Source organism: Hippichthys cyanospilos, chromosome 17 (genome assembly GCF_059441005.1).
Source record: "Hippichthys cyanospilos isolate Australia breed blue-spotted pipefish chromosome 17, RoL_Hcya_1.0, whole genome shotgun sequence".
In the NCBI taxonomy this organism is placed as follows: domain Eukaryota; kingdom Metazoa; phylum Chordata; class Actinopteri; order Syngnathiformes; family Syngnathidae; genus Hippichthys; species Hippichthys cyanospilos.
In genome coordinates this window covers 8775770-8800239 of record NC_142385.1, presented here as the reverse complement: position 1 = coordinate 8800239, position 24470 = coordinate 8775770, and the positions used below count along the sequence as shown (strand labels likewise).

The following is a 24470-nucleotide window of genomic DNA, read 5'->3' as shown; positions in this document are numbered from 1 at the left end:
AGAGGAATGTTGCCATGGTTCACAACAACACAACTCTTCACAACAAAACTATCAACTTTCTTCGTAGAAAAACAGCAAAACATTTATTTACACACAATATTTCACTCAGAACAGTGGATCTCATTGTACATTTTTTATATAAAATGTGTACACAAAAAACATGCAGTAAAAGTCCAAATGAGAAAGGGTTATTAACAAACGGATGTTGTCAATGTTTTGGTATTAATAGTTCAGCCATTAGAGCATTTTTAACGATCTCTATACATGGCTTCTGTATGTAGACAACAGCGTCCTCCAGTGGGAAAAAATATTTAGTTTGAAATTTTTTACAACGTCAATGTTTTTTAGGGGACATTCAAGTCCTCTTCCACTTCATCTTCCTCTTTCTCATTATTTCTGTGGTCCCCAGAAGGCATCATGAGACCCATATGTTTGTGAAGAGCGTCCAGGCTGGCCTGTTTCACGTAATATTTAATATTTTGTGATGGTACCACATTCTGGAGTTCCTCCAACTTGATGTAGGCCTGGGGAAAATATATGGGAATATTAAAAAAAAATAATTAAAAAAATTCTACTGAAGTGCATTATTGCTTAAATAATAATTACTGCTTTGAAGTTGCCATTCTGGCAGTGATGGTCGATGAGGAAACCAAAAACATCTCCGACCCTGACAGCGGCATCCAACTCGGGTTCTTTTAGTAAACCTTCACAAATGCTCATTGCCTCCTCGCTATCTTCTGATTTTAACCTGTAGACAAAATCAAGAAAATCATAGCCGGGAAAAAAAAGCAATCAACAATATATACACAGTTTGAACACTTGTGCGCTGTGTTATTCTTACTTGCGTGCATGGGCAAATTTCTTAATGAGGCTGATTTTTCGCTGCAGCTCAGCCAGTTTGGCTTCCTGTTGTCCATCTGAGTTTTTTACTTTGGTGAGGCATTTAACTGCTTCGCCCAAAGCATCCAGAGCCTTCTCATAACTCTGATAATCATCGATTTCCACCTTGAATATGTTTAGTAAAAAAAGATCTGTTTGTTAGTCTTAGAATGGAGATGAGGCCATTTTGCTACTAGTCAGAGACAAACGATGCTTCATGAAGCACTTGTGATATTTTTGGACTCCTCCAGATGGCACTCTTGGTTCAAGAGACAGGAAAAATTAAAAACGTTCCCACAGGAGCACTCGTGTTTATCTTTAAACCAAGTGTGCCACCTAGGGGAGTAAAAAATCATCACGGGTGCTTCACGAAGCTTCATTTTCAACATCACTATTTTCTACCTGAGCACGGGTTTCATAGAAGCCAGCCAGCAGGTGCGGCGCTCTCCCTTTGGTGTAGAAAGCAATGATGGTCTTCAAAATTTCCGGATTTTTCCAGTCGACGGACTGGAGGTAGTTGGCCGCCATGATGAAAAGCTCCTTCTGACGGCAAACGTTGGCAAAAAGTATGATCCTCTCCGTGTCGCCTGATTTTAGGAGTGCCCTCATTGCCTGTTGAGGGGAAATGAAAATTCACATAAACCATAAAATCAATTTAAGATGTAAAAGAATAATCATAGTTCAAGAATTAAGATTTTAACAGGCTTCCTAGATATTTGAAATGTCGAAAGTTACTACTTTTCCATCAACTGTTTCCAGACTTTTCCGCACTTTTTTTTTTCCTCTCAGAGAAGTCGCTACATGACTAAATATAACAGTGGATCATAAAACATTACTTTAACAATTAACTCATTCATTGCCAAAGACATATTTTCATGTTTTTTTTTTTTAAGAGTCCAGACATTCGATATCTTGTATTTATGTATTTTTTATCTAAATGTTTAGCTAAAGGAGGGTCTAAAATAGTTGAATTAAGAAATGAATTAATTAAGCACTAAATAAAAATGCTTGGTTAATTAAGAATTAAGTCATTCTTAATAAGTCCGAAAATAAATGATTACTAAAGAAGTACTAAAATAATCAATTACTTTAGATACTAAAGTGCCTAAAGCAATTAAACTAAAGTACCTAAAATAATTGATTATGTTAATGTATAAAGTAACTGTTTACTTGAAAACCAAATTACCTAAAGTGTTTGATTACTTTAGTACTTAATTCATTAAGTACCAGCCACTTATTTCGCTAAACACTTACAAATCTGGGATTAAATGTCTATACTATTGAAAAACGTTGGGATTTGCGATTAAATGAGCTAATTACACATGTCCTGATCTCGATCACATGACTGGTAGTGATGGACAAGCGGAGCTTTGTGAAGCCCTTGTAATAGTTTTTGTCTCCCCCAGATGGCACTCTTGGTTAAAAAGAGAGATTGGAAATATAATACATTTCCACTCGATTAGTGTTTATCTCTAAAGGAGGAAAATAATATTACAGGTGCTTCATGAAGCTTCAGTTTTATTATTTTAAAGGGCTACAAAGCAACAACAACAAAACTTAAATAGCCATACCAAAGGTGTCATTTTTTTCTGTACATTCAACATTATTTGGCAAATAACAAAAATCATTTCTTACCTTGTGTTTGTTACCAGCCTGCGTGAACTTCTTGGAGGCCAGGTGATAGTTTCCCTGACGCAAGCAGCACTCTGCTATCTTCTCCAGCAGCTCCTTATGAGCCTCTTCCGACAAATCTTTCGAATCCGTGGCGGTCATTTTCTCGGCAAGCTCCTCTGTGATGGTCAGGTTCTCGTCTACACACAGCTCCAGGGCCTGAGGGTACTGAGAACAAGAACGGAAAATTCAACATCTGTAGGTGGATGTGAAGAAGGGCTGCTACCTTCTTGGCGGCGATCAGCAGCTCCACAGCTCTTTTATACTGAGAATGCTGGATGAAGAACTCGGAGCAGCGCGCCAGGAGAGCAGGGTCCGAACTTTCATTCAGATCCTCTGCAACCATCTGAAGAGCTGCAAACTGCTCTGTCGCAAAAGCCACTTCCAGGGCTTTGGAGACGTAACCAGCCTACAGAACCACAAAGAACATGGGAAGGGGAAAAAAGAGAGAAAATGTAATGATTTTTTAACATAAGCAAGGTATTATTTTTTTCTTGGCAGGCCAGAAAATCCAAAAAACATAAACGCCATAAAGTAAATGTTTTCTGATGTTTTATTTTGCTAATGTGGAGGACTACAGAAACCTGGACTATTTATTTATTCGTATTTGGACAATTTTGATCCAAAGCAGGTCTAGAAACAATAAATTGATAATCAAAAAATGATTTGATCACTTTGTCGCTGATTAGTCCAAGCATCTCTATGTTTATTTAACAACCTTTAAGATTGACGCTGATTCATTTATTTATTACATTTTAGACAACATATATGTTTCTTATGAAATTTTAACTAAATGTTCGGGGAGTTCCAAGAGCTAACAACATGTTTACTTACCTTTCTTTTAATTTAAAAAAAAAAAAAGTTTTAATTAAAAAAAAAAAAAAAAAAAGGATTGGCTCTAGAAAGTTCTTGTGGGGTGAAAAATATTTTTAATTTAATATTGATAGATAAATTGCTAACAGTCATAAGGATGGTTGGAGGTGGCAGCTGCCACCCTGTAAAAGCGCCTATGGTACAGACTGCATAGATTTCAAAGTCCAATCCTTGAGAGCCGGTATCCTGCACGTTTTCGATGCTTGCCTTCCAAAAACACGTCATTCAAATGATTAGGATAATGTTCACGTTCCTGCAGAGCATTCTGATGAGCTAATCATTTGAATCAGGTGTTTTGGAGAGAGGAACTTAGAAAACATGCAGGACTCCGGCCTTCAAGGACCAAAGCTTGACACCTGGTGGTGTTATTCCAATTTTCCAGATTTTCTGGGGGAAAAATAGGTCAATATTTGACACTTTGACGAGTCTATCGAGACTTTCTGCTGTTTTGGGGACTCCCTATCAGCCTACTTCAAAGACTAGCATGCTGCAAATGTTCTAAATTAACACTACGCTGCCCTCTGGTGGAGCTTCACTAAACGCACGAATGTACGCAAACTACCAAGCTGTTCCTGGAGCACACAAAAAATGGACATACTTTGTGGTATAGCGAAACGGCTCTGTCCATGTGTACGCCTTTCTCCTCGTAGTAACATGCGGCCTCCATCATGTCCTCCGGGTTACTGAGGAGAGCCAGGTTCATCAGCTGGTCATCCAGACCATTCTCCTAGAGGACAGGTCAAGAATTTACTGGAAAAAGCATCACAATGCTGGCAAATGCAATGAAATTCTTTCCTATGATCGACAAAATAAACAAACATAAGTTAGTAGTCACGAGATGCAAATCCCGCAATACAAGATGCCTCCAGAGATGAGATTTGGACAAAACTAGGAGTAGAAATCAATCCCCAATATACATTTTCCAGTTTTCAAATTTGTTTTTTTTCAGCAGATTCAAAGAAAATGAACAATTTAGCGTGCCAATGTAAACAGCTTCAGCTGCAGCTGAGTTAGTTCAACAAAGTTCACACAGCTTGTGCTTCATGTCCATACATTATTTGCTATGGTAACATGGGTTGGCCTGGTGTTTTACTCCTCCGGTCGATTGCATTGCACTGCTAAATAACAACGGGAAATCTTTTGGTGTTCTAATCTCGCGAGATTTCGTCACACGGGATCTCGTCCCATCCTAGTTAATTATATAGTCACGGGCGGTAATGAGCTCACCTTACAGAGTCGTATGGCGTTGTTGTAGGCCTGCGCACGAGTGTAGAAGTGGACCGCTTGTTTAATGTCCTCGTGACTCTCGTAGTGGCGAGCTAGGTGGTAGGACGCCGCCCTGTCACCTGTATCGATGGCTATTTCACATGCCTGTTGGGCAAATTCGTTTCAAGAAATGGAAAAGTAAAATTGTGCTCTACAATGTCAACACTTTTATCACCTTCTGAACGTTTCCCATGTAGCAGTGAACCCGAACCAGGGAGAGGTAATCCTGAGCCGATTCATAAAAGTCCAGAGCTGAATCCATTTCCGATTGGCTCTCCAAATACTGGGCCCACCACTTGTAGAGGTTCCTGCATTCATTGATGATGTCAGGTATGTGTGGAGAATGTGTCCGTGTGGATTTAGTGGACATACTTGTCTTTCATCCTGTTAACATAAACTTCCAAGGACGAAGGATCATCTTGAAGCATTCTGGGCACATCCACTCGGTGGGTGTCGGATTTTTCGTAACTGGAACAATGAGTCAACAAATTAGAAGGACAGACGATATTGTTTTCCGCGGAACAGTCATAACAATCAAGAGCTGCCATAAATAGCAAATGAAATAATACATGAGTAATTCAAGCCCCCAATGGTGGTTTTTTTTTTTTTTACATTGCTCTCTCATTTCTTAGGAAGGGGGTGTCACGTAAAAATTAAATACCTGCAATAAATAAAATTTGCGATGGGATGTTTTAGAACGAGCACACACACAGTATATAAATAGTTGCGAGGAAATGGCAAATATCTTACTTAGCTAGGGCCAAGCTCTTATCACCCATGGACTCCAGATAGCGGGCATAATTATAGTAGGTGGTGCGTAGGTGGATGCGATCATAGTTCTCAGCAATTTCGAGCGCTTTCTCACATTGGCCAGCCGCCTGATAGAGATTGTTGAGAAGGTCATAGCGCTGACAGCTCTTGTACAATTTTTCGGCATCCTCCTGTTGGAGGACAGGAAAGGAAGGATGACATCTGACATCAAAATGGAGGAAATAGCCTCCATTAGTCGCCGTGCTCTCCTACCAGCATGCCCAGCTGAATGGCCAAGGCTGCTATGTGGGCCTCCGGCTCCGGCTCGGCCTGGGCTTCCTTCAACGCTTTCGCTGCCCTGGCGTTTCCCATGTTGCCGAGGCACACTCGGGCCACGTCCAAGCGCCGGGTTTTCACGCACATGCGCGCCATGTTTTCCCAAACGGCTTTGCTGTTGAGAAGACAGAATCATTTAATTATGTGCATAAAAACACTTTACTACCTTTATATATATATATATATATATATATATATATATATATATATATATATATATATATATATATGTGTGTGTGTGTGTGTGTGTGTGTGTGTGTGTGTGTGTGTGTGTAGTCAGAGGTGCAGCTACTGCATAATTAAAATAATAATAATACAAAAAATCTGAATTTAGAACTCTAAAATGACCTGTCCTAAAAAAACTAACAAAAAAATCAATTATTACATACACTATGAATCTAAATCATTATTGTTACACCATAGGAAGCAAGCAGCATAGCTAAGAAGTCTTTTTTTTCCTATCATCCAGTCATCTGTGCACAAATTATAAATGTACATATACACTAATTTTGCACACACTTTAATAACGGAAACAAACAACATTTAGCTATCTTAATGCTAACATATATAGTGTAAATCTCCATAGTGATTAATAATTGAGTCGCATGACAATTGATCCCTGGCTGAGATTCATGTAAATCATGTAATCTAAATACAGTTGGGTTAAAACAAACCAAATTAAAAATCAAAAAAGGACTTTTGGGTTGTTTTGTACAACGAGACAACTTCAAATATTGTATTGTTATGTATAAACACAAACATTGGATCTGCTCTTATTTATTTTTTTCCGACAATTGGGCTATTTTTGACTAAAATGTTTAATGTGAGTGTAACTACAAGAATCCACTTGTATTGCTACACTTTTTTTTTTTTTACATGTAAAGCAACAGTATGAAACTCCTTTTTGAGATTAGAGTTCATATTTCAGATTCCTCAGCCATCTGTTCCCTATTTGGGCCCCTCTACCCCCTCCTCATCGCTTTAGCAGATACAGATGTGTGCTATTTTTTAGTCGGGCAAGAGGAAATGGCCCAAATTTTTTGGGGCCCACGGTGTGCAAAGGGGGCAATGATGTTCAAATACTGTACAGCAAGCAACGTCAGCAAGATAATCCCAAATTCTGTTGAGAACATCATCAGAAACAGCCAAGCCTTATATGGATGCCCGAAAACAATGAAAGAAATACTTCAAACTGCAGATGAGCGGCAACATCTAGAGAGCCAGAAAAGGAAAGACAAGAGAAGAAACGGGTCTACATTTGGCCCCTCTTCCCAGCCTCTTTTCCTCTCAGGAAACACATCCTGTTGCTGGCTGACTGTGGTGGCTAACATGTTTGTTGCACACAAGAGAGGACTTCAAGTCAACGCCCCCCAACCCCCCCACCTCCTCCCGGGCTGCGGACAAAAGAATACACAACAGTGACGTCCAAGAGGGGGGTCTTTTTGGACTTTGGAGTCATAGCAAATCCTTGGCATGCACATTTAAAGCAAGTCTGCAGGCAAGTGATGATCTGGAACCAATCAACGCTAAGTCTAAAGATTTTGCTGGTGTTTTTGTTTTAGCAAACGTGCAGGGACTGGATCCTTCTTCTGCACACTCACGTCAAAATAATAAGCAAAGGCGTGAGAGGAACCAGAAAAGGATCCAAAGAACCAAATCCAAGAGTCAAGCTGCAGGCATCTGGAGCCAGTGGAATGGACCTCAGATTTTGCAGGATTGATCCAAGCATACCTCCGGTTCTGTCAGAAGAGGAAGGCTGAGGAGTACCCGACTCGTGAATGAGAATGAACGGAGATGTTCTTTAGCTAAACGTCAAGGCCCATATATCATTTGTCTCGCTCGCGAGTGATCCGCTGGAGGCGGCGGCAGCCGTAGAGGAGGCGGAGGAGGTGGTTCAGAGGAACCACGGGGCCCACGGAGCTTCTCCAGAGGACAGGCCCAGGAGCAGGCAGGACCCGGAGGGTGAGCAAGGGTCGGAACACGGGGAAGAGGGCGGGGGAGAAGGGGTGGCGGGCACCCGGTGTCACATGGCCGTGCAGAGGTTGGTGGCTGCGGCGGTCGCGGTCGCACTGCTGTCTCTGGTTCTAAACAATGTGGCCGCCTTCACCCCAAGCTGGGTCCTGCAAGCCCTGGAAGATGGGCGCAAGAGGAGCGTGGGACTGTGGAAGATGTGTCCCACCGGAGGGGAGCGGGGTCGGGATGACGTCCAGGTGGGCCGAAGGGTTCAGGTGGCACAGAGACAATGTGAGGGTCTGGGATGGGGATCTGAGTACGCTGGCTATCAAGAATCCCGCAGCTCTGTCAAATGTAAGTATTATGCAACATTCTCATGAGACCATTTCATTTGCGTCCACAGTGGACATTTTGTTTTCTTTTAGTTGATACCTTTTGACTCGTTTCCATCTACCCTTCTAAGTCACGGTGCGCTAAGTAGAAGACTTTTGGCCTTTCTTATGGTGCCTCATGTGTTTGGGTGATGCAATTCATTTTGCTGTCATGCTGAGACAAAATGGACACAACAGTGGACACAAATGAAAAGGCTAGGTAAAGCACATTCTGGCCTTGTGTTTGGGTGAGATGCAATTGCTGTCATACTGAGACAAAATGGACACAAATATGGATACATGTGAATAGGTTGGGTCCCTGTAGGACAGATCACTAACCCTAACCAAGTGCTTCTCAATTATATTGTTGCAAAGCCCCCCCCCCCCTAAGAAAGAGAAAACATTTTGTGCCCCCCCCCCACACGTGCCGACTCTAAATAAGTTTATCTATAAAAGTTGTACTAGCAGACCTAAAACTGTATCATTTTCAACATTAACAAAAGAAAAATATATAAACTTTCAAAACTGTTCACTATTTTTTACAGTGTTTATACATGTTACAGGTTAATCTAAAACCGAAAAAAATAACCAAGTGCCTGAAATTGAAAAAAAAAAAAAAAAAAGATGCCAATACTTATTTTATTGCTATTACACTTCACATGGCAAAAACATAGCCTTTTCCCTAGGGGTCACCCACGCACCCCCTGGCATTGCCTCATACCCCCCAGGGGGTAAACTTAAACTTAATCCACCTTGAAGGTACCTAAAAATGCAAACCAAAAAAAAGACATTTGTTTTGTCATCTTTTTTTGCATGTGAATTGTTGTCAGGTGTCCAATGCAATTATTCCGTTGGTGGTATTTGTCAATTTCATGGATTTTTACGTCCAAAGAGGAAGAAAGAACCCCTTTGTATGGGAAGATACTGATGCTAATGAATATTCTGAGCTAAATAAATACATAAAACACCCACAGAAAGTTTGGAAACTATCAAATTCAAATGCTCCTGAACACGTTGAACGCTATTAACTATTGAAAAGGATTAGTTGTGAACAGAGTTATTCCAGGACATAAATAAACGTATCATCCACATCACAAAATTGATAAGGGGAAAAAAAAATAGATGTGCGAACTGTGAAGAATGTCAAACAGTTTTAATATATTCTGGTTTGAATGACATTTCAACATGTAAATGATCGCTAGCATTGTTTTAAATGACTTGAGTATTGATTTCAAATTTTAAATTCAATGTTTTTTTTATTTATTATCCTACATTTTAAATTAAAAAGTAGGAAAAGATATCAACATATTGAAATTAAACATGTTTCTGAACCTGCCGTCCATCATCTAAAAACATTTTATTTTAAAATTACAGGAGCCACCATACTCTCCATATTGAAGGTCCGAATTTAGACGTGTTTCCAAAGTTAGCAGGAGCCACAGCAGAATGATGAAAGAACCAAATATGGATGTGGAGTCATGAGTTGCAGACTCCTTCCCTAAACCTACTGTCTCCATTTTTTTTTAGCTATGGACTTATTTATACACACTGCATCAAATTTGGCTTTGGATCATAAATGTTTTCACTGGGAGTGAGCCAGACACACAAAAAAAAAACAAAACAAAAAAAAAACACCATTGACAAAAGTCCATTCAATACCTCGTTTGGGAAACTGCTACTGTGTTAAACAAATGCTGCTATGGCACAGCAAATCCGCCCCTAGCTGCAAAATCTGGTCTTCATAAAGAAAAAAAAAATCACTTTGATCAGATATGATCATCCAGTTATTCTGATATAGTATACAGTATGACGCAAGGTTATTTATTATTCCCAAGGCTAGTTGATGATTTAACACAAAGTCTCCCTACGGTCCCTCAAGTGCAGTTCGACATGATGCGGGCGTGTAACCTGATGGCGACGGTTGCCCTGACGGCCGGTCAGCTCATCTTCCTCCTGGGCCTGATGGGGCTGCCCTTCATCACGCCAGAGTCTCAGTGGTGGGAGGAGGCCATTGCTGCACTTTTCCAGCTAGCAAGTAAGTACCAAATCTCGATTCAAAAGCAAAGGATGAAGAGATTTGTCACGCTCACGTTTGAAGGACTCAAGTCGGTTTTTGTTTGCTGGATTGGATCCACAGAGTGAAATTCATGCTTATCCAGTCAAATTAAGAGCAAATTTATTGGAACATGAGGCAACTAATTGCTAAACTCTATTACAGTGCAAAACTTTGTAGGCCTTCATTTTGTTATTTTTTTTATGGCTGCGCATTGTCATTTGTGACGCATTTTTCCGGAAGATGAGCCAGATATAAAACAACCTTAAGAAAAACGAAGACACAACACCGTATTTTATCTTTTGTTTTCTCCAACCCAAAAATGTTTCACACTTGTACTTGTAAAAAAAATCAGTCGTGAGGTTTCTGTCAGACAGCTATGAAATATTATATTAGGGATGCATCCATCCATTTTCTATAGCCGCTTATCCTCACAAGGGGCGCAGTCTTGCTGGTGCCTATCCCAGCAGATTTTGGGCAGTAGGCAGGAGACACCCTGAACCGGTTGCCAGCCAAGCAGGGCACACAAAAACAAACAACCATACATGCACCAATCACACCTGAGGACAATTTATTATGTCCATATTGGGTATACAAGATAGTTGAAAAGTTTATATTTGCTCAGACAAGGTATAATGTTGTTATTTTTAGCAAAAAAAAAAAATGTTAATAAAGTTTAAGCGTTGCATGGAATTTCTATACTTTTCCTTTTTGAAAGTCGGGGAGTTATTTTTGAACTAAAAAAAAAAAATGCCTAGTGTCGGAATTAAGGTCTGGGGAGCTATTTTGTGGCCCACCGTTCATATTTGAGCTGGATTAAATTACATTTTGACATCCTATTTTAAAAAGCAATTAAAAAAATTTTGATGGTTGGAATTAGGCAATGTTAGAAGTCATATTTAACAGAAAGCCTTGAAGTCCTGTATCATTTGTAAATAAACTATGATATATATATATATATATATATATATATATATATATATATATATATATATATATATATATATATATATATATATATATATATATATATATATATATATATATATATATATGTATACACACACATACAATATGTGCTAGTTTAATTGATTTTAAGGTGTTTAATGAATAAAAATAAAATAAACCGAACCAAACATCTTTCATACAAGACCCTTAGTAAAAAAAAAAAAAGTTTGATCTAGACTGTCCTTCTGATTAAGTTGTTCACTGCCATTCATAACGATAGACATCCATTTTAACTGTCAGTGAATGGGTTCATGTAACATTAACCTAAATGGAAAAAGAAATTGAAAAATTGTAAGGGTCTCTCTACATGACCCCAAACCATTTTTGGATAGTTTCCAGGTATACAACAAGAAAGGTTAAGTGTCAGAAAATGGATAGAAGTACTGGGACACCCACAGGAAGTAAACATACAAGAACATGTGACGTTATTCCCCCTTTGCATCCATAACTGTTTCCACTTCTTCCTCACCAAACCTCTCAAGAGTGCAGTTATAGACCTTGCATACCGGGGTATTGCCACGGGAACAGAAAGAGGCATTCTGCAAACTTCCCACATAGACTAGGTCAACTCTTGACTGATTACGTTCACCGCCATTGACAAGTTTACTCGTTCATTACGTTTTTCAAATGAGGATTGGCAGGGGAGGGTTTGGAAACAACTTTCCTGATGCACAACCGCTAATCGATGACATGAATGTCAAAGTACCTAGCAGCGAATGAGTTGAGAGTCGCGTCCCAAGACTTTTGCCCTTCCAGCCCTTCATACTGAGCTACACTCAATCACTTGGCTCTGTATCAGTCTGCAGTCTGCTCTGGGTCTAAATTTAGTCTCAGTCCAGAGCCCGTGAGCCCTAGCTGCAGCGAGCCAGGGAGCGACTGGTGGGCGCCAGGATATCCCTGCTCAGGACGAGGAAATGTCTGTGACTACCTGTTATGCAAACCCCCGAGATGAAGAAGGAAAAAGCCGGGAGGGGGAATGCACGGGAAAGACACTTTCGACAGGGACTGTGTATTTGTGTTGCGTGTGTGGGCACTGCCTGGAGATACTGTTTGTTTCTGACAATTGTGCATGGGGGATTTTAGGAGTTAAATGAACTTGTGTCTCAACTTCCCATGAGCACTTTTTCTCAATGACTGCGATTATCTGAGGACCTTGATTAAAGGGCTGACAGTCCCACCCAGTAAAAACAGTGAGTCGCATACCGAGACTTTGCGAAGTGGACAAAAGACTTCGAACGTAGCATGCAGCTATTTATAGCTTTCGTGACGATAGTCAAGGATGATCAATGAGACCGTCTTCACTTATGTTGACAATACAGTTGAAACAGCACACACCTATTTCCGATCTAAAATTAGAAAAGCTTCCTGGAAAAAAAATAGCTTCTTCCAAGGTCAGTGTCTGACCATGTATGGTTAGCAAAGCAGTTAGAGGATGACACAAACCGAAGAAGGGATAATAATCTTACTATGGGTGAAAATTCAGTGCTCCCAATATTTTGGGAAAAGTTCATGAAAGGACCCTTGAGATCAAAAAGAATGTAGATTTGGCGCCAAATGCTCTCTCATGACCTCAACATGAATTTTCTCAAAGCTTGTCTGGCATATAAGGAGAGATACACGAGTTCTTCTATTACTGTCAAAGTAATCGTAAAACTGAGAAAATGACTTGTTATGTTTAAAACAACAACGTAACTTTGCATTGAATCAGCTAGCTTAATGCTAACTCATTAACTCACTCACTGCCAGTCCATTTAAAATGGATATTTGAAGTCTATAGCCGTTAATGGCAGCGAATGAGTTGATTTGATGACTGTAAGGTAAAGTTAAGGATGGCCAATCGCAGCTCATCAGTTGTATGGTCAAGTGATGTTCACAAGCTAATCTGTGATTGGTGGTTTACCTGAGCACATGTGATTGTAAGTGGCAAAATGTATTTTAAAATTGCACAAGAAAAACAATGAAGTTTCGGGACAAAATATTATCTTTTTAAACAAAACAATATACCAATACTGCAGTTACAAACAGAAAGCTTTGACCTAGCATTTTTGAAAAGAACTACCTTAAAAATACAATATGAAGAAAAATAAAATTTAAAGTGACCCTTTCGTCTTTCTGTTTTTTTGTATGTGGCTTGGAGAAAAAAGTTTGGACACCTCTGCCTTTAAACAAAGTAATGAATGAACTTTGTTCCTGCTTGAATGGAGATATTTTTAAGCCTTATCGCCTTCTTTCACTTCACCAGTTTGTTTTCATTTTGATACGTGCCAAACGCGCTACTCTGAGCTTACAACATTCGAGTTCATTCAGTGATTTTTTCACCCCTGTAAGCTGGAATGTGTGCGCTTGTCTGATTATGTCACACGATAATAATTACCTACATTTTTCCATCGTCGCCGCTAGTAACAAATGAGTTACTTGACTTTCCCTTCTGTAACAATTTTTTTCTTCAACTAATCTTTTCTTTGACCGATAACGTCAACCTTCCAGTAAACGTAGGAGCCTCGAAGACCCAGGGTGTGGAGGGGTGGGAAGGAAGGATGGAAAGAGGAAGAGGGGGAAGGAAGCTGACCAGATAAGTGCGTGCCAAAAAGAGAGGTTCACACAGCCCACCCTGGCTGCAGCCTGGACAGGAGGAGATGATTCATTTTCTTGGATGAGGAGCCAGGCGGGTTCAACAGCAAGCCACTGAGCAAACACTGACACGTTCCAATTGGAGCGCTATTATTCACATCCTCACTTCAAACAATGACAATCATCATAGTGCAAAGGTAGCCAGGGACGACTATAAATGAATTGCAAGTTTCGATGTAGGGAAACTCACTGATTCATATGAAGTATCCAAGTGATTATTTTTGGGAACTTTTTGACACTGCGTGTAGAGATTGGAAACATACCGAGCGGGGTTTGGGTTTTATGAATGAAAGAGGTCTTCATAAGGTAAAAGGTGCAGGAAAGGTGTGTTGTGGAACCATGCTGATAGAGTTCAAAGAGTCGGCATGGAACTGAAGAGTTCCGAAGATTGTGAAATCTAAGAAAACACTTCAAAGTATTTTCCAAAGATATCGGCATTTCCCGATGTTTATTTTCAAAGCCTTTATGTGCCTCAAGACCAGTAAAGGTTCTTTTAAAGCTTCTTTTTTCTCAAATGGGGGTACGCAAAGGAACTTGAGTTTTTTTGTTTTTTTTTATTTTCCCAAACCTTTCCCCACCCATTACCCCCCCATAAAAAAAGACATCAATTGACATCTATGGCATGAGTGCAGTGTTATCCATGAATGATTTATCAAACGAACTATATTTGTGGGTGCTTCATATTCCAATCAATTTGCTCTTAATTTGAAAATAGGGATGGGCTGTTCCTGTTACACATGTTAAAGCATTACAAAACATTTCGGATGTCTATAGAAGCCCTGTTGAAATATGTGCCTTCACATACCCCCCATTTGAAAACTGCTGTTTAAATTAATAATAAAAATAACCAGCAATAATATCTTTCCAGCGTCACGTGACACGTTAGCTTATCTATCAGCAAATTACTAAACTAATCACTTGTCTTTCTTTGCATTTGTGTAGGTTTTGTGTTGGTGATTGGACTGGTGACATTCTACAGAATCGGGCCTTACACACATCTGTCCTACTCCTGCTATGTGGACATAGCCGCGTGCCTGCTAGCTACCACGGCGGCGGCCATGCTCATCTGGAACATTTTACACCGTCGTGACGATTGCCTGGCGCCGCGGGTCATCATCATCAGTCGCTCACTCGCATCCCCTTTCCACCCACGTCTGGACAATGATTACGTGGATTCGCCGTGTTGAGCAGAAACAAGACTGCTAAATCGCACTAACACGATTTCCGATGGCCTGACATACATTCACCAGCATGTCTTCATTTTCATAATTCAAAAACTCCTGGACATAAATATGTTGTGTAGAGCTGTCGGGATTTATTGGCGGCTAAATAATGTACTACGTTTGGACCAGAACACTTGGTAATGGTAATGCCAAACAGAAGATCAAGCTGGACCTTGATTGTTAATATGCACTTATTCAAAAGTCCTCTTGCATTATTAGTATGGATTGGAATGATGAAAGAGCGGATATAAATCAAAACAGAATACCTCGTTTTATCCGCCGTCATTTTACAGCATATGTAAATGTAATGATGATATATCTTTAGTGGGGTCAAATATTCAGGTCAAAGCAATATTTAGTAGGAAACTTAGATTTCAATACAATTATGACAACATGCACTTCTACATTAAAGCAGGCGACAGCTGAAAAACACTTTTTGCAATCCATGTAACTCACTTAGAAGTCTGCTTGTTTGTGGTACATCCATATACTAATTTAATATTAGCAAATTGTATCAAACGCAGTGTGTAAGGTGAAATAATATTTGGGATTATTATATCATATGTCTGTAAAGAACCCCTGTGGATCTTTCAAACATAAGGGGGGAATAAAAATAGTATCTTATAAAGTCAATAAATTTGAAGGTCAAGCATCTTGTTGTCTTGTCATTCTACACAACTTTTTTGTCACGTATCATTCTTTGAAATGTTTTTCAATACAATATAATAGGTTAATATATCAAAGTAATTTGATTTTGGGCCTGACAAAATGCATTTTGCTAGGTGGATGCTGGTTTTTGACAGAAAATAATACGGACTAATTTTTCAAATTATTATGAAATAAATAGCATTTGTTTCCTCCCAATGCATTTCAATTCTTTTTTCACTATTTACAGGCTGGCCCGGTACCTCTTTCCAACAAATGGCAGGGGTTAACAGTACATGCAATTTATTTCTGAGAAACGTGGTATTCTGATTAGCCCATTTAATATAAGCCACTTTTGAGTAAAAATGACAGCACAGTTGCTAAAAACTCAGGAACAACCTATCACGGCTCGCTTGTTTTTTTTAGTTTTTTTTTAGTTTTTTTAATGTGACATTCGTAGAACAAAGATGAAATATGATTCAGATGTACTTTAAATCAGCAGTTCTCAAATGGAGGTACTTCAAGGAGTACATCGGATTTTGGCAGGGTTTCTGCAGGTATCGGCCAGTCCAATTTACTCTTTAAGATGCCGTGACAGGAAAAGTATGTTTTTTCTTTTTAAATCAAGAGCACATTGATTGGAACATGAAGCGTTTTATTGCTGTTCTGAGCAACTGTGATGTCATTTTCAGTTGACAGCAACTGGTAAAACAGCCACCTCAGGAGGAATTTCGCTGCCTAATTTATATTCTAAAAATTATTAATCGGAAAATCATATTTAGACTAGTGCAGCTGCACATAGTAATGTAAAGAACATTTTGATTTGACTTTCCGTTTAAATAAATAATTGCTGTGTTTGTCATCCAGATATACTTTTCTTTTGATGCCATATCACCCAGCCCTTCGATTTATTATACATACTTGACTATTCATATTATCAGTCCCTCCATTGTTCCTATATTCTAAATAGCAAAGTTAAGGCTAAAAGACACTAAGTGGGTGATAACCCTGCAGGTCAAGGATGACATGAATTAGAGGAAACAGCACAGTCTGGAATACAAACATTCCAGCCTTTTTCTGATAATGCCGCTTCATTCCGAGGAATTCGAGCAAGCATTTCAAACGAAAACTGGACTCATATGACAATGCAAATTTATGTGTAATTTCTGAGGCTTCTAATACTTTTTGATGTCACAAGTGAGGACATTTTTATTTATCAAACACAATGTTGATCTTTTGAAAGCAGCAAAAATAGCCATCAATGAAGAGCTTGGTAAAGCTGTCATCACATCTATTAAAGTCTACAGAATATCCGGTGTGGGATGTTTTTCCCACCTGATTGTTTCAATGTGATTTTTTTTTTTACCCCGCAAAGGGCACACTGACAATTCTGGGTGTATGTGTGTGTTTAGAAAAGTACATCCCTTCAGTACACACCCACACAACAGAAACAGTCGCATGATACAGACTGAATAATGCCTCCTCACAGTACCAATGTAGTTAAAAAAAAAATAAATAAAACAATGTAAACACAACTCACAAAAAAGTTGAGGTTATTGTGCCATAAACTTCACAAGTGAACTTAATTTGACCTCTACTTTTTAATGTCCTTGTCTTCAGTACTTTTTGCACAACTTGTTGCTCTCTACCAAGGGGTAAAAATGTTTAGAGGTTTAGAGAAAGTACAGAGAAATGTACAAATATGTCTTTGGGATTGTGTGTTAAAAAAATGCAGATATTTGTCAAAATGCCAAATAATGACGCTGATAACGAGCTCTCCCGAAAATCTATCATTTCATATTAAATCTATATTTTTAAGGGCTGGCATTAAAAAAGTTAAGTTGACAAAACAAAAGGCTACAGTACATTTTAGGTTCCTCTCGAAATTTCATCCCTAAATTTTTTGGAGTATTGCGTTAAAGGTGCATGAATCAGATTGACAGATTGGTCTTGTGACGACACTTCCAAACCAAGCTCTTGTGCTTGGAGACTATTGTTGCGAACGCCAACCGGAGTCAAGGCCGAACATAACAATACTACAATAGTCCTTGTGGAGCGGAATGCTGAAGAACATGACGACCGGATGAAAGCGGGGAAGTAGCCTCTAATGAAAGATGATGCTAAGCTGACCCAGCGTGACGTCTTACCTCTTGATGAGTTTGATGGACTTGAAAGCTTCGTCCATGTGGCCTACGGTGAGGTAGAAGCTGAAGTTGAGCATGGCGTCCCGTGTGGACTTATCGCAGTTCTCCAGGCCTTCAAAGTCCCTGAGGGCTCGCCTGGAGACCATTTGGGGGAAGAGGGCAACGGACCCTCGTGACGGCTGGCTTTGATTTGCTGGCGCTGTAGTGGCGGAAACCTCCTTTAAAAAACAAGCAAGAAGCATGTTTTGAAACACATTCATGTCAAAATAATTCTGTGTGGAAAGGCTTCACAGCACCGCACGTTTTCCACATTTTTGTATTTTCCATCCATCCATCCATTTTCTACAGACGCTTATTATCACCAGGGTCGCAGGCTTGCTGGTGCCTATCCCAGCTGACTTTGGGCAACAGAAGGGAGACATCCTGAGCTGGCCAGCAAATTGCAAGGCACACAGAGACAAACAACCATTCGCGCACCCAATCGATGTATTGTGTACAGTGTTGGAATAAACAACAAAGCTATACCCATCACACAAGGAACAATTTTGTGCTGCTGGGAACTGGGAATCTAAAATAATAAGTTTACTAAAGGAAAAGCATCGACAGGCACTTACTTCTGATTGAAAGACACCACCCCGCCGAAATAATAGCTGGAGTGCATTAGTCCAAACAAAGTCACACATTGAGATTGAAAGAAGCAAATCATGAAGAAACTGACTAACAAAAACCCAATCTTACCTTGCAGCTGAAATAATAAAAAGGCACATCAAGAGAAAGGAGGGCCTGTAGGCCGGCTGGCTTGGGGTAGCAGTCCTGCAAGAGGAGGCCATGTTCCTGAGTACAAAAGATGGTAACCACAGAAACGTCCACCTGGAAAAACAAAAGACACACACAATCATTGACCCAACTATCTATTTATCTAGAGCTCTGTCTATAGCATATTGCTAACTATCAGCATCTCAGTATCAAGCTAGATTGCTAGCTAGCTATCAAGCTAGCTTTCTATCTATCTGTTTATATATCAATCTAGCAAGCTATCTATCATGCGAGCTTTTTATATACGTGTATATAAATCAGTCTAGCAAGCTATCTATCAAGCTACCTTTCTATCAAGCTAGCTTTCTAGCTAGCTATCTAATTCATTTTTTTAAATCTAATTAGCTTTCTACCAATCTATCAAACGTTCTATCAAGCTAGCATTCTTTCTAGCTACCAAGCTAGCATTATCTCAAGCTATCAAGCTAGCTTCCTATCCATCTCTCAAGCTAGCTTTCTATCTAGCTCTCAAGCTAGCTTTAAGGTCATCCATACATCCGTCAACCATCTCTCTTTCAATCCTTCCATCTAACCATTTATCTTGTATTTACTTATTTATGTCTTTTATTTGTATTCATTTATTTATCTATAATGCTGACTGGTATGCAATCTAGCGCATAGAACTCAATCTCTAAAAGCTGCTTTGGTCTGAGATTGTCATCAATTTTAACTTTACCGTGTCCCAGTAACCAGATGAAGACGTTTCTGAGCTGATGGGCACAGTCTCACACACAAAGAGTCGAGGTTCACTCTCGTCCCAGAAATGCGACACTGGGCATCGGCCGCTAAGCTCCTTCTCCTGAAACTGCTGTCTGAAGCAAATAACAGGTAGATTAAAACTAATACATCACAAGGAAAAAAGCATCTTTATTAACCTTTCGCTGTCTTCAGGCTGCGAGATGCCACTAGATGGTCTGCCAGTGAAAAAGTCAAAGTGTGTCACGGTGTCCATTTCAATGTCATAGAAGTAAACTTTCTGGTCGGGTCGACCGTTCACCTAAGAAGACAGAGAGGAATGTTTTAAAAAGGGTCAAAGTGGATTGAGTTAATTTAATCGAACTGAATTGATGGGAATAGCAAATTCACGGTTAAATAGATGAAAAATGAGATGTTGATTGACCTGTGTGACTAAGATGCTGACTTGGCTGCCGTTGGCATTGCACTTGACTGACCGCAGGACTCCTAGATTGGGAATCTGGTCAGCCAGGTTCTTGGCATTGCAATGAGCTTTGGCATCTCTTTAAAATAAAATAAAAAAAAGGATATTGACGTGGGAAAAAAAGTATTTTACCCGGAGTAACCTGAGCGTTAACAAACCTTCGGGTGAGATCAAAAACTCTGATATACGATGTGTCTGTGCCAACCACCAGATACGATTGGCACACATTGAGGAGAACTGGATTGCCTTCTGCCTTGGAGAAAGTCAGTAGCTGCTTCACTGTGCCCTAAAATGAGAAATTGAATAGTTAGTGCACAGTTCATTTATTAAATTAGTCAACTAGGAAGGGCAAAAAAAACCCCCAAAAAACCTGTGGTGTGCGGATCTGGACTCTGTTCGGTTCGACCGTGTAAAGGTTTTCACCATGTACTGCTACTACATGTGAGTCACAAGGGAATGATCCTGGAAATCAGCAGAGAAAAAAAAAACGGCCTTTTATCGGCAAAATCAGTTATCAAATTTTTATTCTGACAAATGTTGGAATAGGCCTAAGAAAATACATATCAGTCAATCCCAAGTGGCGTACCTTTATTTTGTAGGGCAGCCCCCAACATCTGAAACACAGTCACCTGTTTGCCGCTCCAAACTGTGGCAGAATCCTGTCGAAATAAAAAATAGAACCATGTGACATTTATGAAAGCATCTTTTTCATGCATTTCATGGTTCGTAAAATTAAAAACAAAGCTTTTTTGTCCAATGGTAGCAAAGAATTTGGTCTAACACTTTTTTGGAGAGGTTCATTTTGACCATTTTCATCGACAATGATCTGATTTATAGTCACTGCAGCAAGTGTGTTTGTGTGTGTGGCCCCTCAAAATATTCTTGGATTAGTTCCTTCAGTGTAGGGGTTATGCATAACTAATTGGAGCTAGGATAAACTGATGAAAATGAATCAAAACTGCAGTATACTGTGGTTATGAATACCATTGTTCAGTGTTTTAACACCTGTTTTAAAGAGGAATATATTTCAATTCATACAGTTGCACTGTAAATGCCATTCGCTGCTCACCTTGGTCACACAAACCCCCTTAATGTGCATTTCGGACTGCAGAGCCAGGTGCAGCCCTGTGTGGAATTGAGTGATGCTGAGCTGGGTCGGCGTCAGCTGCACTGCTGCCACCTGCTGGCTACAGTGGGCCGACATCACGTGCTCATGCAGGATCACCACCGTGTTGGAATTGTTGGCAGCCAGCAGATTAAGACTAGTGCCCCACTGAAAGCCAAGTACAAACATGTGACATATTTATACATCTACTTATTTAGGTGCAACCTGACAAGTGTACCTGCAGCTGTGTTACGTTTCCTTCTATTTCAGTGGGTGTCTGAAGTTTCCACTGGGCTTTTGTGTCACCTCTGGTGCGGTCCGGATGCACCGCCATCTTCCACATTGCAATGCGGCCGTGACTGGTGCCAGCAGCTAGAATTTCTGGAGAGAGGGTATTAGATGTATACTAACTAATTTTGAATTCATTAAGACAAAAAAAAAAAAGATTGACCTTTTCCTGCACAGTAGGAAACACAGTTGATCATCTCGCCCCTCTCAAATCCCAGAGTCTCATCAAGAGATAAGGCATAGTTTTCGTTTCGCTCAAGATCCCACAGCCTTAAAAATAAAACATCAGGAGAGGATATCATATAAATGGGCATTAAGTGTGTATTCAAGCCAAATTTTCTGGGCATACAGTAAGCCGACCTGATGATTTGCTCCCCCGTCGCTGTGATGACGAGACCATTCTGGGCCCAGACGATGTCGACGTTTTGGCCGCTCCTACTGCTCAGCTTGACCTTGAAAAGTATTTTGAAGAGAACAATGTCACAAATGTGTTACAATGGGTCATCTGAATGATGTTTTGTGTTGACCTTTTGGAATTCCTGGGCTTCCCCCTGCGGTCCCAGAGTGTATTGTGACAGCATCAAGATGTCAGTAATCACAGTCAGTACATCCCTGGTCTCCAGATAGAACATTTTCTTGATGGCGCTGTCCATACTGAGGAGCAAGTTTGATTTGCCAAACTCATCCACGCTGTGTACTTTACCTGTAAAACCAGAACGCTTCAGATTGAGCCCGCAAATTGTGCTTATCCACATTCAAGACATTCAAATACTTCAAGAAATAAGAAACAAATGTCTAAATTGACTTTATAGAGTCAATAAAAATTGGGAGATTTGTTCTGACCATCTGCAGTGCTGACATAGAAAGCGAGACCCTCCTGTGGCCCCATCTTGAGAGGCGCACCCTTCCAGCTAAACATGTCCAAAGCGTTTTCATCTCCACTCACTGATGCACGGGCCAGCATTTTCACATCGCTGGAAAAACAAACAAACAAACAAACAAAAAAACACATTCACTTCAGCGAGACACTTTTTTTCTGCCCGTTGTTTGCGATCTAACCCGTTTACTCACTCTCCAGGCAAAGCAGGTTTGAATATGCAGCAAGTGATGGGGCAATTGTATGCATGCTTTACTTGATGGTTCCCTTGAAGCCTTCCTCTGGCATCCACCTTCCAAACAGCCAAAGCTCCACTCTGTAGTAGTAATAAATAGTAAATAATAAAATAAATGCCAAGTAAATTTTTATTTCCTGGGAGTGCAGTTTCCTTTTGGTGCTAACTCACATCATGCTTTGAAAAATATGCACATATTTTCCGGACTATAAGGCGCATCAAAGTATAAGCTGCAAACAAAAACTTCACAGAAATTCAACCTTGGTCATGTATAAGCTGCACTGGACTATAAGCCGCAGGTTGTAACGTCAGATATTTACACCGGCATGGAGGTTTTTTCGATTTTGTTTTAATTCAAAACTTGCTTTCCCAAACTGCCTTGTTAGAGCAACAACATGCCTTCAACACAGACGGAACATGCCTGCACATTCAGGTCACAAACATATAGTCAACATTTACACTGACTCGTTTGGCTTGTTAGAATACTGCATCAACACAACAGCCACATGCCCGATTGTGTTGATTTGTGGAGAGTGCCCTAGTGGAGAGTAAAATAGCAGTTCAAACTCAAAATCAATACTTCTATAGTGCCGTCTTCTGTTTCCCTTTGTTTACTAGAAGATTGTCCAATGTTGACAAGTAAAAAAAAAAAAAAAAAAAAAATTAAAAAGCAAATAAGCTGCAGGGTTTGACATGAGAGAAAAAGTAGCGGCTTACAGTGTGAAATTTACAGTATTATTACTTTCTCACCTGATCTCCGGTTACTAAGCGACTTCCCGAGCTACTCCACTCAAGTAGCGTGATGCGCGCCGTGTGAGTGCTAGGCAGGATGTTTTGATCCCCAGATGGGTGCAAAAGAAGCAGCACTTCACCATTTTCCCAGCCCAGTGCCAACACTGGCTTTATAGGATGCCAGCAAAGCATTGTGGGTTGATGTGGACGCTCAACGTAGCAGCTCTCCACACGCTCTCCCTGGATTTGGAGAAGTTATTTGGATGGATAAACTCAAACATATGAAATATTTGTTCGTGTTTACCTGCTGTAAGTAGATGTTCACATTTCCTCCGGTGGTGGAGTTTCGAGAAGCCACAGCCAGTATGGACAGAGTTGGGTGCCACATCAACTGAGAAGGCTCCTCACAATTTTCAGGGGTCTCAACACGGTGGTCGAAATACACCGCCATGTCCTTAGTGATCCTAATTAGGTGAGAGAAAGATGACTGATACTGTAAATGACATGCATACTCCACAAAGAAAGGCACCAGCTGAGATTTGAAACTCAAAACTGTAACAAATGTTATCCACGACAACGAAGTATTTTGCATTGTAATAAAAAAATCTATTATATTCAAATGCAGTAGAAGCATGGTATAAATGTTGACATTATTACTCTGGATTTGCACTGATTGGGTCACGTTAGCATCCTCTTGCTACCGACGCTTAACAACTGAGGGAAGTTTTGGCTTTGATGATTAGATGTTTATTCACAATGCGGTAATGGAATATTATGGTCGTGTATTGTAAGTGCTGCTTCCATAACGACAGATGTTTTCACAGAACTTAAATTAGGTTAACATAGTGCGTTCGTTCGTTGTCATTGAAGTCATTTTTGAACACGAGGAAACATACGTACCCTCAATAGCGTCTTTCCTTCCCAACGGCGTTTACGAGTTTGTTTTCTGAAGTAGTCTACACGTAGGGATCTACCTCAACAAATATTGTCCAGGCGGCATCCATTTTGGATTTTCCCACCTCGGCTAGCTTAGATACATTATCTAAACGTAGCTTAGGCATCCAATGGAGATTTTCTTAATAACAGAAGTGAATGCGGATTTGTTTGCCCTTTTTCCCAAGGTTTCCTGCGCCACCAAGTTTTCTGTTTACTTCCAGACTTCTTTGAAAAATAAAAAAATGTTTTCGTCGGTGTGGCTACGAGAGCGTCCCTGACAGTTGCCCCTAACAACATCCGCGCTCGAACCGGAGGAGGAGTTACGGAAATGAACGAAGATTACCGATAGGTGACGAGTCACGAGCCGCCATTTAAAAAAAAAGTCAGTATTTGATTTATGATTTTTTTATGCTCTGCAGTTCTTTTTGAATTCAACTATTATTACACCAAATTAAGAACAATAAAAATTGTACGAAATTAAAATTCCCGTTTGATCCCTTTTTATAAATGACAGCAATA

At 40.0% G+C, this 24470-nt stretch overlaps 2 protein-coding genes across 3 annotated transcripts; one reads left to right on the top strand and one right to left on the bottom strand.

Annotated features, from left to right (window-relative positions):
• Positions 1–56: 56 nt before the first annotated feature.
• On the bottom strand, positions 57–24263 carry ift140 (intraflagellar transport 140 homolog (Chlamydomonas)). 2 transcript variants are annotated; one of them, XM_088439904.1, is made up of 31 exons: positions 23916–24263; positions 23320–23479; positions 23034–23255; positions 22243–22364; positions 22015–22145; positions 21699–21874; positions 21532–21623; positions 21335–21441; positions 21122–21264; positions 20848–21051; positions 20365–20437; positions 20149–20240; positions 19937–20064; positions 19740–19857; positions 19495–19616; positions 19296–19431; positions 18542–18673; positions 18418–18453; positions 17807–18021; positions 5713–5890; positions 5440–5630; positions 5062–5157; positions 4865–4997; positions 4651–4794; positions 4022–4150; positions 2777–2959; positions 2515–2718; positions 1282–1491; positions 842–1005; positions 607–748; positions 57–524 (listed from the first exon to the last, which is right to left on the bottom strand). In XM_088439904.1, exons 2-31 carry the CDS (start codon positions 23464–23466, stop codon positions 345–347), a joined length of 4350 nt encoding a protein of 1449 aa, XP_088296030.1. In that variant the 5' UTR covers positions 23467–23479; positions 23916–24263; the 3' UTR covers positions 57–344. The 2 variants fall into 2 exon arrangements, with proteins under 2 accessions (XP_088296030.1, XP_088296031.1); XM_088439905.1 differs by lacking the exon at positions 18418–18453.
• tmem204 (transmembrane protein 204) lies at positions 7079–15666 on the top strand. Its single transcript, XM_088438198.1, has 3 exons — positions 7079–8082; positions 9979–10134; positions 14734–15666. The coding sequence occupies exons 1-3, from the start codon at positions 7803–7805 to the stop codon at positions 14976–14978; spliced, it is 681 nt and encodes a 226-aa protein (XP_088294324.1). The 5' UTR covers positions 7079–7802; the 3' UTR covers positions 14979–15666.
• Positions 24264–24470: the final 207 nt, after the last annotated feature.

What these genes read in the sequence shown, in the direction of transcription:
- tmem204 (XM_088438198.1), top strand. Translation starts at nt 7,803, where the DNA reads ATGGCCGTGCAGAGGTTGGTGGCTGCGGCGGTCGCGGTCGCACTGCTG. An exon ending in ATCCCGCAGCTCTGTCAAAT is followed by an intron (nt 8,083 to 9,978) that starts GTAAGTATTATG and finishes CGGTCCCTCAAG; the next exon opens with TGCAGTTCGACATGATGCGG. An exon ending in TGCACTTTTCCAGCTAGCAA is followed by an intron (nt 10,135 to 14,733) that starts GTAAGTACCAAA and finishes GCATTTGTGTAG; the next exon opens with GTTTTGTGTTGGTGATTGGA.
- ift140 (XM_088439904.1), bottom strand. Translation starts at nt 23,466, where the DNA reads ATGGCGGTGTATTTCGACCACCGTGTTGAGACCCCTGAAAATTGTGAG. An exon ending in TCCAGATCCGCACACCACAG is followed by an intron (nt 20,065 to 20,148) that starts GTTTTTTGGGGG and finishes TTCTCATTTTAG; the next exon opens with GGCACAGTGAAGCAGCTACT. An exon ending in AGAATGGCAACTTCAAAGCA is followed by an intron (nt 525 to 606) that starts GTAATTATTATT and finishes TATTTTCCCCAG; the next exon opens with GCCTACATCAAGTTGGAGGA.